At 39.3% G+C, this 17,364-nt stretch overlaps 1 protein-coding gene across 2 annotated transcripts in view; it reads right to left on the reverse strand.

Moving 5' to 3' along the window:
• The window catches only part of PLA2R1 (phospholipase A2 receptor 1), a 45,571-nt gene that overhangs the window by 16,604 nt on the left and 11,603 nt on the right, over window positions 1-17,364 (reverse strand). For both annotated transcript variants that reach the window (XM_075429908.1, XM_075429907.1), the window contains 10 exons: window positions 15,876-16,033; window positions 13,575-13,682; window positions 8,425-8,537; window positions 6,128-6,297; window positions 4,693-4,895; window positions 4,270-4,415; window positions 3,710-3,794; window positions 2,631-2,763; window positions 2,120-2,155; window positions 1,436-1,593 (listed from right to left, as the gene is read on the reverse strand). In XM_075429908.1, the coding sequence (XP_075286023.1) occupies window positions 1,436-1,593; window positions 2,120-2,155; window positions 2,631-2,763; window positions 3,710-3,794; window positions 4,270-4,415; window positions 4,693-4,895; window positions 6,128-6,297; window positions 8,425-8,537; window positions 13,575-13,682; window positions 15,876-16,033 (1,310 nt within the window). The remainder of the gene's footprint in view (window positions 1-1,435; window positions 1,594-2,119; window positions 2,156-2,630; window positions 2,764-3,709; window positions 3,795-4,269; window positions 4,416-4,692; window positions 4,896-6,127; window positions 6,298-8,424; window positions 8,538-13,574; window positions 13,683-15,875; window positions 16,034-17,364) is intronic.

The raw sequence follows: 17,364 nt of genomic DNA on the forward strand, positions 1-17,364 counted from the left end.
TCAGGTAAGGCAGTAATTGCATCACAACACAATCTCTGGTAGATGTGGAAGAAGACAGCCTAGCCATTTATGCTGTTCTTTCATTACAATCTATTTCTGCTGTGAACTGTTGCTTTAAATCCAGTTCATCACGGTTTGATACAAAATTACTCAAATAGCAGATAAAAATTATGAATAATTCCTTGGAAACTTACAAACCCCATCTTGATGCAACACAACTCTACTTACGCTTTCTATTAGAAGCAGAAGGCTACTCAATGCAAGCAAAACTAAGCCAGTGTAGGTCAAGAGCTTTTCTACCCAGCACTAGCTGTTTTTTTACAGATTACACTATGATACCCCTTATATTACAGCCGTAGAATTTTGCCCTCAATAAGGCAGATTATTTTTAGTCTGTTTTTTTTTTGTATTTTCCTTATTTCATTCTCACTGAGAATACCTAAAAGGAAACAGAGTTTATGTCTTGGGAATTCATCTGCTTCTGCAGCTATTTCTCAGCTTTAAATCTGTTTGTTACATCAGAGGGGTTCTACAGAAATTCTGCTTTCATCCAGAGGAGGGAATTTAGAGGCAGATGTCTTTTTTCCCACATAAATATGCATAGTCAGAAAGGGTTTTAATTCAGGAGACATCAATACAAATGTGTGGACACATGGGAATGTTGCCCAAGCTGGCATACACAGAGTAAGCAGTAATCTATATATGAAAGGTCATAAGCACCTACCTCTATGGTTTAGAGCTCCAGGTTTAATTAAGGTGTATGGAAACTGGTAAATCTTAATTCTTGGCCAGCTCTCCCCAAGAGTAACCTTTCAAATAATCACGTTGAGGATTTAAACTATGAAGACTGTGTCTAACATCTGCATTTAGTGCCCACCTCATGCTAATACACCCACTGAAACATCCCTCGGTATTGCTCCCTGAAAACCAGCTGCAAGTTACGGAACGGGAACGGAACGTAGCTGCAAAACTGTGTGGGATCAGGAGATATCCCAGGGGATACAGAACCGTTGTATGAACACCTGAGGAACCACGATGGGTCCCCTTGGTCATGGAGGGGTGGAGGAAGAAGAAGAAACGGAGGAAGGCATACATCACACGTGAAACAAACCTTTCTCTTTACCCCTAACTACTTTCATAACTTTGGGACAGGAAGCTGGTTTTCGTTCCTCTTGGGTCTTTTGAGCCAGACTAACCAACCTGCTTGTTAGCAGAGATGATTCTGCAGATTCTCAAATGTTACTGACTTCTTGAGCTAAGTATGGCTTCAGGGAGGGATGTGGAAAATAAAGACAGCAAGAGAATTATTTCTAAAATAAAATATCTTTCAGATTCTACCTGAAGCAACAGGCAGCCAGGTATTCCAAAAGATGCAGCAGAAAATAACCAGTTACTGCCTGAGGATTTATTTTTTCAAAGGGGTAGATTTTGTTACCTTCTTAATTTTATTTTGAATGAAGGCTTGTTCACCAGTAGAATTTATTGTTGCCACTCCACCGCGAAGCCAGCCACAGACAAACTCATAAGTTTCCCAGTCTGTAGGACTGACATGGAAAAGATATTCTGCTCCTTGATAATATGACCATGGCAGTTCTAGAAAATGAGGAAAAGAGTCAGTGCTGTGCAGGGGTAAAAACTCATTTCAAGTCTCATTCTTTGCGACCCACATGGCCCGCTTTCAGCCATACGTCAGAGGACAAATATGCCACAATTAACAGCAGAATCAAATTTGACATATCAAATTAAGAAAAAAAAATGCACTATGAGTAAATTAAAAGCAATTTTTTTTATATATACATATATTCTGCGATACTGCAGTAATATTAAAAGAGTTGCCCAGCCTTTTCAAAAAGGCAGTTTTAATGTGATGGAAAGGTTATCAAATCCCTGTGCATATTACTAGCAGCATTCCTTTATCTAACTGAAGTCGAATCTGATGTTTCAGCATTCCTGAACAGAAGAGTAGCAGATTTTGATATGCAGCAAAAAGTTCCTACAGAGCTCCTTAATGTAAATGTTTAACTCCGAACATCTTAGTTACTTCATTTTTACCAATGGCTTAAATTATATTTCCAAATTACAATATTTCAAGATGTGAAAAAAGAAAATGTTTCCATACCAGCTATGTACCAATTTGGATTCTTTGGTTTAACACCTGCAAAAAAAAAAAAAAAAAAGAATTAAAACATTGCTGATTAATAATGAAAAGAGATATTTCACTGAAATTGCTTTTTCCACATGGTAAGGATTTAATCGAAATTGTGAAGAATATTGGTATTCTGGTTCAGGGACAAAAAGAGGAATTAAACATGGAATAAAATAGAATAATTGCCACGTTTGCTAAACATTTTAAGTAGCCTTTATAAATAAGAACTTTGATTAACTCCTGCTAACTGACTGCTAATCATTGCTAACCATTTTTAAACTGACTGCACATATTAGACCTCTTAACTGGCCAACAAACCCCAATGGCCACATACAGCTTTGCCATGATTTCACGCAGAAGACCAATGAGGAGAACTCCAGATATGGCTAAAGAGCAGGTAAACTTTTAGATTTATTTTTTCCTTATCTCTCCTAAATTAGAAGTAATGGGTATAATAGAAAATGTATGCTAATTAAAATGTCACCTTTTGGTATTTTGCATATCCATTCACGTTTTTCACTGCAGTGTGCTGGAAAGACTGTTCTATTTACTTTGAAGACACCACAGTTTCTTGAGTCATCTTCAACATATTTGCTCTCCAAAAATGAAGATACAACCTGAAAACAGCACATTCATTATCTTTCACCGACAATCCAAGATGCAGCATTTCAAAACCTCATTATGGAGTAGAAGGAAGGATTTGGAGATGTGTGTATGGTAAGAACATCACAAGCAACAACTGGAGGACTGCCTAAATTACAGTGGTAAAATCTGAAAAATAGGGTCCATCATCATGTTCTCATGATGTTCTGTTCAACTTTCCCATCTTATTTCAGATTTCTCCTTCATAAAAACACTTGAATAGCTATGAAACCTAACAATTTCTGACACAATTAGCAGTGGTTGCCCATACTGAACAGCCTTTGGTTCAACACATTGCATGACTGAACTTTGCACTCACATTCTGAAACAACTTAAATAATGATGGCAGAGCTGGTACTGTTCTTTAAGGTGGAAAACCAATTACAGTTTAAAAACTGACCCTTCTTCAGTTGTTCAGTGTTAAAATCCCCGGTACTAACCATTAGCGTGGCATGCAGCGCCAACATCTTCAAGGGTGCAAAATCAAAATTGGTATTAAAAAAAGGAAAGACTTAGCTTTGAATGCAGGCATGAACCTGACAGTCTCCAAACAAATAAATTCCGTCAGCACAGCTCTAAGGCTTTCCAACGTGTGTGTGTGTGTATGTATACATGTATGTGTTCCCTCTGCATATGCCTGGTCCTAAGCTAAACACAACGTGCTTTGCAGGAAAGCACACATCTGCAACCTTCATAGTCCTGCCAGATTCCTTTCGCAGTTGCACAACCCTGTTGCACAGGCTGCTATTTTAATAGTAGTATACTATTAATTCTATTGTAACATTACTTTAAGTGAAGTATGCAGACATGAAAACCAAACAGTTTTCCTGGCCAAGGTTTGCTCACAAGGCTCATTTTTGCAAACTTCTGCTCAGATATGACTTGAATGGTTGCTGAAGTATATAGTACACAGATATTTACAGGTGTTCTGTCAGACCACTGCCATGTCCCTCCAGAAAGCGTGTTTCTCTTATTAAATCCAATCCAGAACTGTCTTTCTTCTGTCCTGTGGTGGAAACAAATAAAATAACATTTCTCACACACTTTGTCCTTAGCTTTTTCAGAAATTATTTTTACACAGTGCAAATACCCATATTCATTTCCTCTTGAATTCAATATATCATTCTGTAATAAATTTCTTAATTTTTTAGTATCCTTGAAGTAAACTCTGTTTTTCCTACTAAAATGTTAAATTATAGTTTTAAAGATGAAAAGATTTGAAATAGGATTAAAATTGCTGAACCTCCATTTCAACAGGGAACGTTAACTCACAAGAATATCCCCTCGACATTAACAGCTGCTCGACATCTACTACAAAGGTCATCTTCAAAAAGAATCACATTACAGTGTTGCTCATACACTTTTCACCCATTTCTAAGTACAGCCACTAGTAAAGAGGATGGAAGAAACTAAATTGTAGATTATTTTTACATATTAGTACGATAAGATAAATCTTGTTGGGGTTAAAAAAATATATTTACCTATCAAAAATTGTATATAATAAATCATTTAAAAATGTCTCTTCATAGATATGGCTAAAACTAGCAAGATGTGCTCCAAAATCTTGGCATAACGCTTCTGCTTCATGCCATGTTCTTCTCATCAGAACCTTCTCATTGTGAAATATCTGTAATAAAATAAACACTGCCATAAATGTAATTGATGTTGGAGAGCAGTTGTTTCAGAAACACATAAAAATCAAATATTAGTTGCAGCATTTCCTACAATAAAGCTGTGTGTATTCCAAATATAGTTCTGATTTAAGTCCTAAGACTTTCAGAAGGATGGTAACAATTTTTGCTTGTTGACTGAAAGAAATAATGCTTTATCAAAAATATTTTAGGAACAGTGTATTCCTAAGCTGATGTAGAATCAGAAAAACTCAAAGCAAATTTGTCATGTACCTTGTAGCAGTTGAGCAGATTAGCTTCTGACTCCCATCCAAAATAGCAGGAGCTCAAATGTTTTTGAAAAGTAAGTTCAGGTTCTTCGTAAGAATTAATTTTTTGCTTGCACAATGACATTGCTTTGAAGTTCTTACAGCTTTTCACCTCCCAGTAACCAACAGGGTGCTGCCCTCGCATAGCCACACATCCTCCAGAATGACCTAGACATGGGAATAAGTGCTGAGTATCAGAATAAAGCATTTGAATTTTGTGAATTTTGGGGGAAGTGACTGTCTTACTGGCATCAGGTTGTGGATATAAACCTTGATGAACTTACAAAAGAAGCAAATTCTCTGATCAGCGACCAGTTTATTAGCCTGTTTTGGCTGACTTGAGCTTGTAAAATGAACCATGATGAAGGATTCCTCCCACAAAATGCAGGAGAGGAAATACAGTTTAAAATACTGCTTCTGCAAACTGCAGTAGTACAGCAATAAATGTAAGGAGTCCAGAACTCAGAAGCAATTAGTGAAATGGAGTGCCTTTCTTTTTATGTCTCAGTATATTCTCAGGTATTGCTAAGAGGTTTACCTTTCAAAGGATGAACATCTACTTCATTTTTTCATTTTTGTATTCATGGAATGTTTTCCTTTGGATTAATATAAAACAAACAAAATCAAACAAGCAAACCAAGTATCAGCAAACTAAAGAGGAACAAGAAAAAAATTCCACGCGGTGCTCTTATTGCCAGAAATGTATCCAAGAGAAACTCTCCTCTCTTTTTTCATATAAAATGCAAAATTACTAACTGTGACTGTTACTGAATAAAATTCCTGACTTCTCTTGGATTTTCTGCTGGGAGTCTCAAGGAAGCCCTGATGGCCTCCTTGAAAAGGCCATAAAGAAATGCACGAAAAACGTCTCACAGAAAAAGAAAGTACTTTTCTTTCCTGACTCAGTCTTTTCCCTAGTGACTGCTGCTGAAAAGGCGATCACCTCCAACTGACGAGTTTTCATATTATTCTTTGCCTTTCTGACACGTGATTGAGAAAACTGGGCTACAAAACAATCCAAGTCTGAGCAGAGCCCTAAAATCTCAGGGACTAGCTGTGTCTGCAAGGAGAGTATGACTGTTAGTTTCCCCCCTGCCACACCATGAGGTGGGACCAGCGACATCCAGCATCCTGCCACGAACAGGAAGCCTGTGACAACAGCACCAGGTGGAAAGCAGGGAGGGAAGCTCTGGCTTCTCCACAGCTGTCAACTCACCTAACTCAATCCACCGTAGGAAGTTACACAGTAACAGAAAACGTACACTCCTCTCTCTGCTCTCTTGATCAGGCAGGGAGGAAAGGACCAGGACTCTTCAATCACTGCTACGCCACTGGTGGCAGGGGGAAGGGAGTGCGCCGCCCCCCTCCAAACCATATTTTTTTATCAGCATGTTACTCACGTGGCTGGTACTTGTTCCAGTTGGTGTAGGTCACGGAGCGATTCTTCTCCGCTGTACTTAGCCAAAAGTATTCTCCTGTGTTGTTAAGGTCTTGCAGTCCTATCCAAAAATAAGTTCTCTCAGATTTTACCATGCTAAGGATCATGCTGTTGATAAAAGCTTGTTCAAACCTTAATAAAATAATCAAGACAAAAAGCTTATTAGAATAAAATAGGTCATTTGGTATTTCAGTGAACAGCTCTCATGAAATGATTTAAATTACGCAAGAAGAGAAAAAATACATAAAGGGTACTTAATTTTCTTTATAGAGTTCTGTAGCAACCTTCAGGCACAAGCCTGTAGCATAAACCATAATATTTCCTTTGGGGTTTTTTCAGCATTTAGGCACATAAAAGCAGCAGTAGATTAAGATCTAGTAAGCTCAGTGCTTGAACTACAAGATGTGAAAACAGAATGTATTAATGATGCACAGACAAAAATAAGAAACTCCTTGTATGTAGGAGATAAGATAGCAGGGTCTGAAAAAGCTACAGAAGAAAGAAAAGAAGAAGCTCTGCACAGAAGTATGCTACTGGAACAGGACACACAAGCCAGCACTCAGAAACCAGAGCTGAAGGACTTCAAGCACTAGCTGATCTGACTACAGAAGGAATCACTTTTTCCTTTAATTTCTTCATTAAAGTTACGAGAGAGATTTACACCTTTTTGCAAGTAATAATTGTTGCACATGGAAACCCATTTGTCACTTAAATGTAATTTATTCAGATATAATTGGTATACCATTATATTAAAAATGCTTTCATTTATGAGCACATTTAATCAGCTTCCTATGAAAATATATACAGCAAAGTAAATTCCCAGTCTGATAAAAGCTTCTATGACTTCTTGGTTTCACAGAAAAAGAGAGAACACATTTCTCAGTTTCACATTGAGAAAAGAACTGCTAAATGCCATAAGGATAATGTTAATGTAAAAACCTGAATGTATCTGTAACACTGACAGCGACTGGGAACTTTTATTTAATTTTCATTTCCTCTGCACATTCTCTTTTTATATCAACTCTCCTCCCCCTACAACCTACTTTTTAATGAACATTTAGGTTGATGCACCACAAAGTTTTGGATTTTTCACACAAGAACAACAAAACTCAGCAGTAATTAAAAAAAAAAATAAAAAGCTAAACTAACAACTAGCTTCCTTTGCCACTCCAACATTGGAACTGGGAACTAATATCATAAACAGTGATGGCTACACTCAGCAAAAATAAAATAAAAAGAAGTCAGCAGAAAAAGATAGAAGACATGCTTCCAGTGATGTGCAGCGCGCCCTCAGCGCCCTGTGAAGTTTGAGCTGCAAACGCTCAGCTGCCCAGAATTCGCCCTTTATCCTCCCGGTAAGGACTGTCGTCGTACTGCAGCACAGCGCTGCATGCGTTGTGCACAACTCTGACACCAGCCGGCAGGCCAAATTCCCATCGATGGAAATCCTTAGGTTGGGTACCCTGTGCTTTCCTGAAGTTTCTAGCTACCACTCATCTGATTGCTGGTAGTTACAGCGCTTCCCCCATCCTACAGGGAGGGGAGATATCCTCCTTGTGTGTTTGGTTTTTTTTTAAAAAACAATAAATATGTGGAGGTTAAAGTATTTACGTAATATATCTATTCGATATATCAGTATGTCCTAAATGTTACTGGGAATCCAACATATAGCATAAATCACAAAGAGATCAGAGAAAACCCAAGCATCTGGACATCTGCAGAGGAGAAAGCCTTTGCTGAAACCAGAACACAGGTAAACAGGAACAAAGCAAGGGAAGACAGAGCTCAGATGATTTCAAACATTTACGCTCTCCCCCTATTTGCTGAGAACTCACATAAAATGCAAACATAAAGAGGAACACTTATAAAACATTCATTCATTTGGATTAAAATTTTACATATTTTGGACTTCAAAATTAAATATATTGTCATTTTTTACTATAGTTTCCAAGTAGACTAATAAAGTTTTTAACCACATTACATACCTCTGTAGAAAGCATTTTGTTTAGGTTCCTGTGTGCTCACATATGTGCACACTGCTACAAATGTAAATTAGACTGAAAATTGCTTTTTACTAAATTTATTTTCAATTAAAAAGTAAAGCAAAGCGCACCTTTGATTTTAGCCAATGTTAGTAATTATGTTTGCCCTTCACGCATATATTATTTCATAACGGCAGTATCTTTTGCCATGCAACACTTCCTAAAGTTAGAATAGCTCGTTAGAGGTATCTTCACGCTGTCTAATAGAATTAACTACCTGTTTGTTACTGATACAAGTGCAGATGGGCAGAAATAACCACTGGAAGCATGTTCAAAACTTCGAGGGGTACTGTCGATTTTGTAACAATATCCACCATGTCTTTCCCATCCCTTAAAAGAAATGAACATTATTTTATAGATTATTACTACATAGTTGTTAAAAACCTGATCCCCTTTCGTCCTTTCTGTCTGATCATCACTGATGACCCTACAGCCCTGCTCCTTTCTACCGTAGTTCAAGAGTAGTTACCCTCCAGGTCACTGAAAACTTCGGTAAATTTAACAAAAGTTTAAAGTTTAAATCCTTAAATTGTGCAAAAGCTGGCTTGATTCACACACACATAAATGATAACATCTTCAATGGGTACAACAAAAATGTGGGCAACAGTTAAACCACTCTCGCTGCACACTATTTTTGTTTCAATTTTATACTTTGAATATTGTTTTACTGAGTGAGTTCTGGGCAGGTACGCCAAGCCCCTCAGATTGCCATCTCTTTGCACGAAGCGCGTAGTAGCACTTGTTGGTTTCCACCTGTGGTAACTTATTGCTGATATCTAATTCCTGAAGTGCAGGGTAAACACTGCCATGTCAGATTCAGTTAAGTTATAGAAGAGGATTACAGCTACCCTTTGTCTTCAACTGTAAACAGCAATATTTATTCCAGAAATTGCTGGCCTTTCATACAGCGATGCACTCTAGTTATTTACTTTTTCTCAGCTCCCTTTCTCATTTTCAAATAGAACTTCCGAATTAAATAAAAAAAAGAAAGAAATTTAAATTAACAATCATCCTACTCTAATAACACACAATTAAAATAACACATTTTCATGGTTTATCATATGAGCCAGAATGCTAAGTCAGTGGTCAGCCTGCCTCATTTCTTCTTTTTATTAATCTTTTATTTCTTATTATTTGTCTTGGTGTGCCCAGAAGACACTACCAGGACTGGTGTGGGTTCTGCCTATGTGAGTACATGCGGCGTACCTGTCCTGCCCTTCCTGCTTGAGTGTTTTAAATAATCAAGAGAACGAAGAGATAATAAACCATCGCTGTCTAAACTCGAAGCCGCGCAGAGACAGGAGAACCAGCCGATCTCGCTTTGCCTCTTCCATGAGGGAGGTGCTGCTGGCAGGGAAGCGCACAAAGCAGCACAACAGGGAGCAAGAACCGCACCCAGATGGACACCGCTTGATGCTGACGATAACAGCAAAAGGAGAAAAAAGAGGAAACTGATAAGCTCTTTTTCTGCTATCCATCCTCAGGCACAATCAAACGCACAAGAAGATGCTGCAGAGCTATTCAGGACAGCAATCCAACATTGTGCACATCCTTCAGCCCTGCTGAATCTGGGGAGGGAAATTTCAGCTTCTAGCTAAGAGCGTGCTTGCTGTTAGGGCAGCCGGCAGCTCTGCTGCCTTTTACTGTCATCCCCCTTCAGTGCTCGGAAGATGGCTGGGCACAGCCCTTCATATGGCACAACAGCGCAAAAGCAAAACGAGCTGTAGTATCAATTTCTGTGGTTTCACCTCAAAACAACATGTAGTCATTGCTCAGATGTTGGGTTTGTGAACAAAAAGAAACTGGGTGGAGCCTCTTCCCTATCTCTAATCTGATGAGCTGGGACTTCCCCACGGGAACAGTGTGTTGGAAGGTGCCGAGGGGTCTGCAGTGCCCGGGGATCCAGCGGGCTCTGGGCACTGACGGGGGCGGGGGGGGGGGGCGGGGGGGGGGGGCACAGCAATGCTGCTGTCACCTTCATGTGTGCTTAACCTCGGGGGAGCGGGGGCTGGAAGAGGGCTAAGCATTGACTAAAACACCCATGGGGACGCAGGTAAGAAACAGCAAATGTCTGGTTTCCTTCAGCTGGAGCTCTTGAGTGATAAATGAACTGGTTCGAATGAATGCAATCATCATAATCCCTCGGAAATTTTCATCTGGAGCAAAAGGCACTGCATACCCTTCCTCTTAAAGCTTTCTTCGTGCCAAAAGACTGGAGTAAAGTAATTTGACACTAATCTGTATTTAAAAAAAAAATAAATTGTGGAGTAACTGGAGGCCAGTAAGCTGGCATTGAGGGCAAGCACAAATTGAGAAATTCCAAACTTGAAAGGCTGAGTAACTGGTCAATAAAATGGCAGGTGACATTCTGTACAAATAAATATGAAGTGACACACATTGGGATCTCCCCTACACCCCCCAATCATTTAATATATGAAGTGAGGGACAGCTATCTCACTCCCACCGTGCAGGAACAAGATTTGGGGGTTATGATGGTTAAATTCCATGAAACATGAGCTTAGTCAAAAAGTCAAATTGAGCCTTAAGAACTGGGAGCACAGAAAGAACAGAGAAGGTTACTCTATCCTTTCAAATCCACTTTGTGGAGTTCTGACCCCCACTCTAGGAAAGGATATTAGAAAAGAAGGGCATCAAGGATGATGAAATGTGTGAAGCTGCTCCCACATAAGCAGTAACTGAGCAGGCTGGGACTCTTCAGCCTAGAGACAGGAGATGCCTTAGACAGGGTACGACACAGGTCTACAAAATGGTAAGCACCATAATGTGGGCAACTACTTCAGTACAAGACCTTTGGGACGACAAACAAAGCTAAGCTAGCAGGAAGAAGGTTCAACATGGAAAGAAGGTGGCATTTTTTCAAAGGGTAGTAGATTTATAGATCTACTCACTAAGTAATGTTGCGAATGCAAGGAGTTTGCATGAGTTCAAGGGGAACTCGGGCAAGCATTTGGAGGGGAAACCCAATGTGGGCTGTTACATACACAGGTCTTAAAAGGCTCAGGAAATCCCCTGAATGGTTGGAGGTGAAGGGAAAACTGGGGGAAATATTATCTGTATTTGCCCTCTTCCCCAAACCTGACTTGCAGCCACCTGTGGGAGGCAGAACACGAGGCCAAATGGACCCTTACTCTGAGCAGCTGCCCTTCTGCTCTTCACGAGGTTTTGTAGCCTTACTAGCAATTCTCTTCTTAAAAGTACAATTCCCTCCTTTCACAACAGCCATTAAGACAAATGCTTGATCTAGTACTATACTGTTATCTTTTGAAGCGCTAATTAAAGCGTAGAGGACCGGCGAAAGTCCGCAGTACAAATACAGTCATTTCTGCACACAGCAACCTCCAACTCAATCATCAAGCAGCTGACAGCTCCACAACCTATTTCAAAAGCTGGTTGAAAGAAAATGTTTAAAACTGGTATTTCAGTGTTGGGGAAAACTGCCTGGAGAATCTGACTTTGCAATAAAATATTTATTCTCAATAATAGCCTGCTGACTAGGAAAAAAGGAATGGTGGACCTGCTAAGGGAAGACAGTGCTTAGCACTTTCTATGTCTTAGGATGACAGAAGTGTAGGAAAAAAAGAACTCGGGTTTCTGCAGAAACTTGATATGGACATACTGCAAAAACTGCAATCAGCAGAACCACAGAAAACATTCAAGGAGAGTTCATCTGATGTATGTCCATATCAAGTCATAAAATCAACATGAGATGAAAGCTCAGTAATAACACATACAACGATAAAGCTTTATAAAAGCAAACAACTGCGCCTGAGGCCAAAGCTCCCCGAGAATCTACCAGCAATCCAACATGAATGACAGTACGAGGTTAACGAAGCGAAAGATCAAATGTGAGAAACACCAACAGATATTCTGTACATGTAAGGTAGGTCAGCAACAGAAAAATGGGGAAAAAAAGGTAAATCTGGATGAAATAAAGACTCAGCCCTAGAAAATTAGGCCAATAACGAGCAACAATATGTATATTGAATGTTAAAAGAAAGTGAGCTGTCAGGACAAAATGTCTGAAATCAAATGTAGCTTTGAGTAAGCTTAGTATTGACTTCTTTTGATTAAATGAATATAACTTTTTTCACATTAGAAAGAAAAGGATCTACCAAAATCAAGGGACTATAACAAGGTTTAGCATATGTTTTTACAGGGTGTGACCCATCAACAAGCAGCAATTTATCCTGAGTAGGGAGTTTGCTACAGCAGACCAAACTACTTATGACCAGTGATTCAACTGTGTGAGTCTCAATCCCATGAGGCAGCAGAAGCTGAAGTGCTGTCAAGCTCCTGACTACAACTGGAAGTCTTGATGGTGTGCACATTTTTACACAGTCAGGACTATGACAAAACTTTCTCACACTAATAACACATAGAATTCTTGAGTGATGAAATACACTGGTCCAAATGAAAGGAACACACTCACCCTAAACTTTTGGAAATTTTAAGCTGGAACCAAACAGTAACTTCTGCCTCCATAATGGTATAACCAGAATGTTGGATCTGACCATTGTACATCTGGGGAAAGACTGCATCCAACCCCAAACAGGTCACCTTCTTATAATTCAACTGAACTGGTTGTGTTTCTTGACTTCTCAGGAAAAAGGACAAGAAGTTAAAAAGGAAGACAATGAGCTAAAGGCAAAAGCAAGCTAGAGGAAAGAATTTGTTAACAAAAGACGAAGTTCACAAAACTTCTGCAGAGTTCTGAATAAAATTTTAACACCACAGGGTCTACAAGTTTGTTCTTTTCACACTATGAAAAGGAACAGACAGCAAACAAAATCATACTTTAACAAGTTACCTTTTACTACCAGAATGCAGAGCCTAAAAGCCTGAAAGCCTGTTGCAATGTCCTATTTAGATAGCTGTGCTCCTTCCCATCTGTGTTTGAAAGCAAAAGGAATGCTAATGTACAGGTGGAAGAGTTCATTCTCCATGTCAATGAAACTGATTGTTTTTCACCCTGACATTCCATTTCAATGTATGAAAACCATGTGTGGGATGAGGCATCATGTAACAGACATTATTTGCACAGATGGCGGACAAAAGGGTTTTCACTTTTGATCTAGAATGAAATAGGAACTCAGGTCACAACCACTGACAATGGAACAAGCCATGAAAGGCATCTTGGGAAAGCTTTTAATTGTATATTAAAATTTAGTTTACATATTTTTAAGGCAAACAATGAGATTTTTCCTGGCGAAACGTGTGTGTCTAATATCAAAACCAAAAATTTTCTATTTATATCCATATGTTCTGTAGCTACATTCAGAGGTTTCCTATATAACTCTCTTTTATTAGTAAGGCTCTAAAACAAACAAAACCCACAAGAACCTTTACCTCTGGACAACCTGATTCCAGCTCAGGAGAGACGTTATGAAATTCCCCTGCTTTTTTGCAAATGTAAAAAGATCTGTCTTCACATTTCTTAACCTTCCAATGTCCTTCCTAGGGGATAAAAAGAAATATATTCTGTACATACCCATATTGTCGTGCATATCTATACACATATTAGATCACACTCCCTCCTCCTATTTTAAATTTTCAGTAAAAACAAGTAGTTTTTCTCACTCTATTCATTTATGTATCCTTAGATGGACCATTTATTTCTACCACCACTGTCAGCAGGACTTTCAAATCAATCACACAAAAGGGTTTGTGTCTTTTAATCATTCTTCAGGATGTAATGCATCTTAATTAACTAGCACTATGTCCATGCCAGAGCATGTACTTTTCAGGATAGATAGGAACTTTCTTCCTATCTATTACAGTTCTTTGTAAGATTAATCTTTATATTTGAACAGTCCTTACTCAAGATATTACAAAGCTCATATGACATAATTTTCAGACATCTATACATAGTGGACATGTCCCAAAAATAATGCTTGAAGAATTTTATCTTGAACCTCTTTTTCCTTTGTATTTTACATTTTCATTTGTTTGTTTACACTTGGAAACTGAGTGAAATACAGTTTTGTGTATCTAAAACCCACAATTTTACCAAAGTCCTATTTTCTGCTTCCGGTGGGAACCAACTTTTCCAGATCACTATAATTGTCTTGGCTTTCCCATGAGTTAAAGATTGCAACCTGGACCCACTATAGGAAAGACAACAGAAACTGTTTTTTATTTAGTTTTCACACTTAGAGAAAACATACTTGAAAAAAAAATATTGTGCTACTTAGCTAAGTCATGTATTTGTGAATTTAAGTACTGTTAATTGTAGAAGTGAAGTAAATTTATGACGAAATTATGAAAAAATTGACAGTGCCAGGATTACCAGTAAGACAGGACACAGTGTTATTTGAATATTACTCCCTGTTTTACACCACCTCACAGAATCACAGAATGTTAGGGGATGGAAGAGACCTCTGTGGGTCATCTAGTCCAAAGACCCTGCCAAAGCAGGGTCACCTACAGCAGGTTGCACAGGACCTTGTCCAGGCAGGTCTTGAATATCTCCAGAGAAGGAGACTCCACAGCCTCCCTGGGCAGCCTGTTCCAGGGCTCCGTCACCCTCAGAGGGAAGAAATTCTTCCTCATGTTCAGACGGAACTTCCTATGCTTCAGTTTGTGCCGATTGCCCCTTGTCCTGTCACTGGGCACCACTGAAAAGAGTCTGGCCCCATCCCCCTGACACCCACCCTTAAGATATTTATAGGCATTTATAAGGTCCCCTCGCAGCCTTCTCTTCTTCAGGCTAAATAAGCCCAGCTCCCTCAGCCTTTCCTCATAGGACAGATGCTCCAGTCTCCTCATCCTCATAGCCCTCCGCTGGACTCTCTCCAGTAGCTCCTCATCTTTCTTGAACTGGGGAGCCCAGAACTGGACACAGTACTCCAGATGGGGCCTCACTAGGGCAGAGCAGAGGGGAAGGAGAACCTCCCTCAACCTACTAGCCACACTCCTCCTGATGCACCCCAGGATCCCATTGGGCCTTCTTGGCAACCAGGGCACACTGCTCGCTTATGGTCACCTTGTCATCCATCAGCACACACAGAACTGCTCTCCAGCAGGTCCACTCCAATACTGTACTGGTGCATGGGGTTGTTCCTCCCCATGTGCAGGACCCTGCACTTGCCCTTGCTGAATTTCATCAGGTAATCACCTGACTAATTCTAATTTGGGAATCAGTCTTACTGCTTTCAACTTCTATAATTTTTTGTAGATCTGGACTAATATCTGCTTTTGAAAGATGTTACATGAAATTTATAAATATTGACAGCAAGATAAAAGAGGCGTAGCTGACAGGTTTTCAAATCATGAATTTGACGCTTTCAAGACCAGAACTGATGCATCATAAATTATGATATACACTACTTGGATTTTAAATTACTTTGTCTTTATCAAAATACCTACTTATACTTGCTCTCTTCCATTTGGCAAGCTTCATGTATGTAACATTTTTTATTGACTATAGGCTCAAAATCTATGATTAATTTTCTGTGCATCAGCGCTGCACAATGTATTGGTTTCTAAAGGCTACACTGAATTTATCACAACATGAATATATTAGGAATCAAAAACCAAAGTCATACTACAGGTCATCGTTTAAAAAAGTATGCACAGTGAGAAAATACATTATTATGAGCTAAAATAAAAGTATCTGTCTAACTCTTTCAAAAAGAAAAGGAAACTTACAGATCCTTGTGCTGAAACACAGAGTTGTCCTGTTCTTTGAAAAGTGTTAGGTTCTTGGCTGTGCCAGTTAGAGAATTTTACTGGGGTGCCATCTGACCACTCAAAAACAACCGGAGTGTTATCACTGTATAACCCAATCCATGCTTCAGTTACATTTTCTGTAAAAGAATCAATGATTTCAGATTTTAATGGTGAAGAAATAATGCCTGCTGTTCCTGTAACATCAACACCACCATTAAAAATTATTCATGGGATTTTCATAAGAATTACCTTCTTTCAGGAAAAAAGAAGAAGAAAGCTGTATAAACTTTTGGAAACCTTACTGATGAGAGAGTGTTCTACTGCCCTTGAGGACTAAATTGTTTCAAAAATAGATCAACATATGTGATAATATTCTTTGAAATCCTGAAAAATCAAAATCAAGAGCATATGCACTTTTTCTGAAGTGCAGGGGGCAGAAAGCCTGACATGGAAGAGAAAGATTTCTTGTTATAAATCTTCCATGGCACACTCAGCTTTAGGTTTCTCTGAGTGATGTTTATAAGCTCCAGTGACAGCACAGTTTGTAGCCACAGTGGCTGGCAAACATAGGAAAGACAAGGCTTGCGGTTTGATGTAATGTCTTACTTGAACAGCTACTACAGCCAGAAAAAGCAGACTGGCTTTCAGGCAAGTAAGCCCTTCTCCTGAAGAGAAGCCCAAAGCAGGTCTGAAATAGAAGCAGTAGACTTTGAAGCTGAATACAAGCTGAGAACAACTACATCTACCCACTACAGCATCTCTGGAAATAATGGTATTTGGTATCTATGGAGTGTGTTAACACAGGTGAGGAAGACGATACAGTGGTTAATCTCCTGAGAGAAAGTCAGACAGGACAGCAAAGAAGATGGGCAGCAGGAGGGACGATAATGGGAGATGATGTCCAGTAAATTCAGTGTAACACACCATCCTGCAAACACAGCTGATGGGACAGAGTTGATAAAACACACCACTGTGCCCCAACTCCGGGAAGCTTAAACTCATGGCCAAACTGTGCAGCTCTACCAGCACGCTGATGTCAGCTGGAGGCACAAAACATTCACTTTTCTTTGCTGCTGTTATGACAACAAAAGTCTTGGCATTGCCGCACTTAAGAGCTTTTGTTCATTAACTTCCTTGTGTAATTATGCTACCTCTTAGGACAATGTGGACTAGCAGAACTCCTTTGATACACCCTGCTGCCATCAAAGGGGACTCTGCCAACATACTAGCAGCAGCAACTTTGCAGTGTGGACAAGGCTAGCTTGAAAGCAAAAGATACTCTGAATTGTTCTTGCTTCTAAGCACAATTCTTGCATAAGGATGATGACTGAATATTTTGCAACAGTTTGCAAGGAACCAGCCAAGAACAGGAAAGGACAAAAGCTAGTGTGTTTCCTGTGCCCTCACTGTATTTACTTCATTGGTTCATTTCTTTATTTTATGTATGGTTACTGGAGAAGGTGATGCT

This window comes from Opisthocomus hoazin, chromosome 9 (assembly GCF_030867145.1).
Source record: "Opisthocomus hoazin isolate bOpiHoa1 chromosome 9, bOpiHoa1.hap1, whole genome shotgun sequence".
Taxonomy (NCBI): Eukaryota; Metazoa; Chordata; class Aves; order Opisthocomiformes; family Opisthocomidae; genus Opisthocomus; species Opisthocomus hoazin.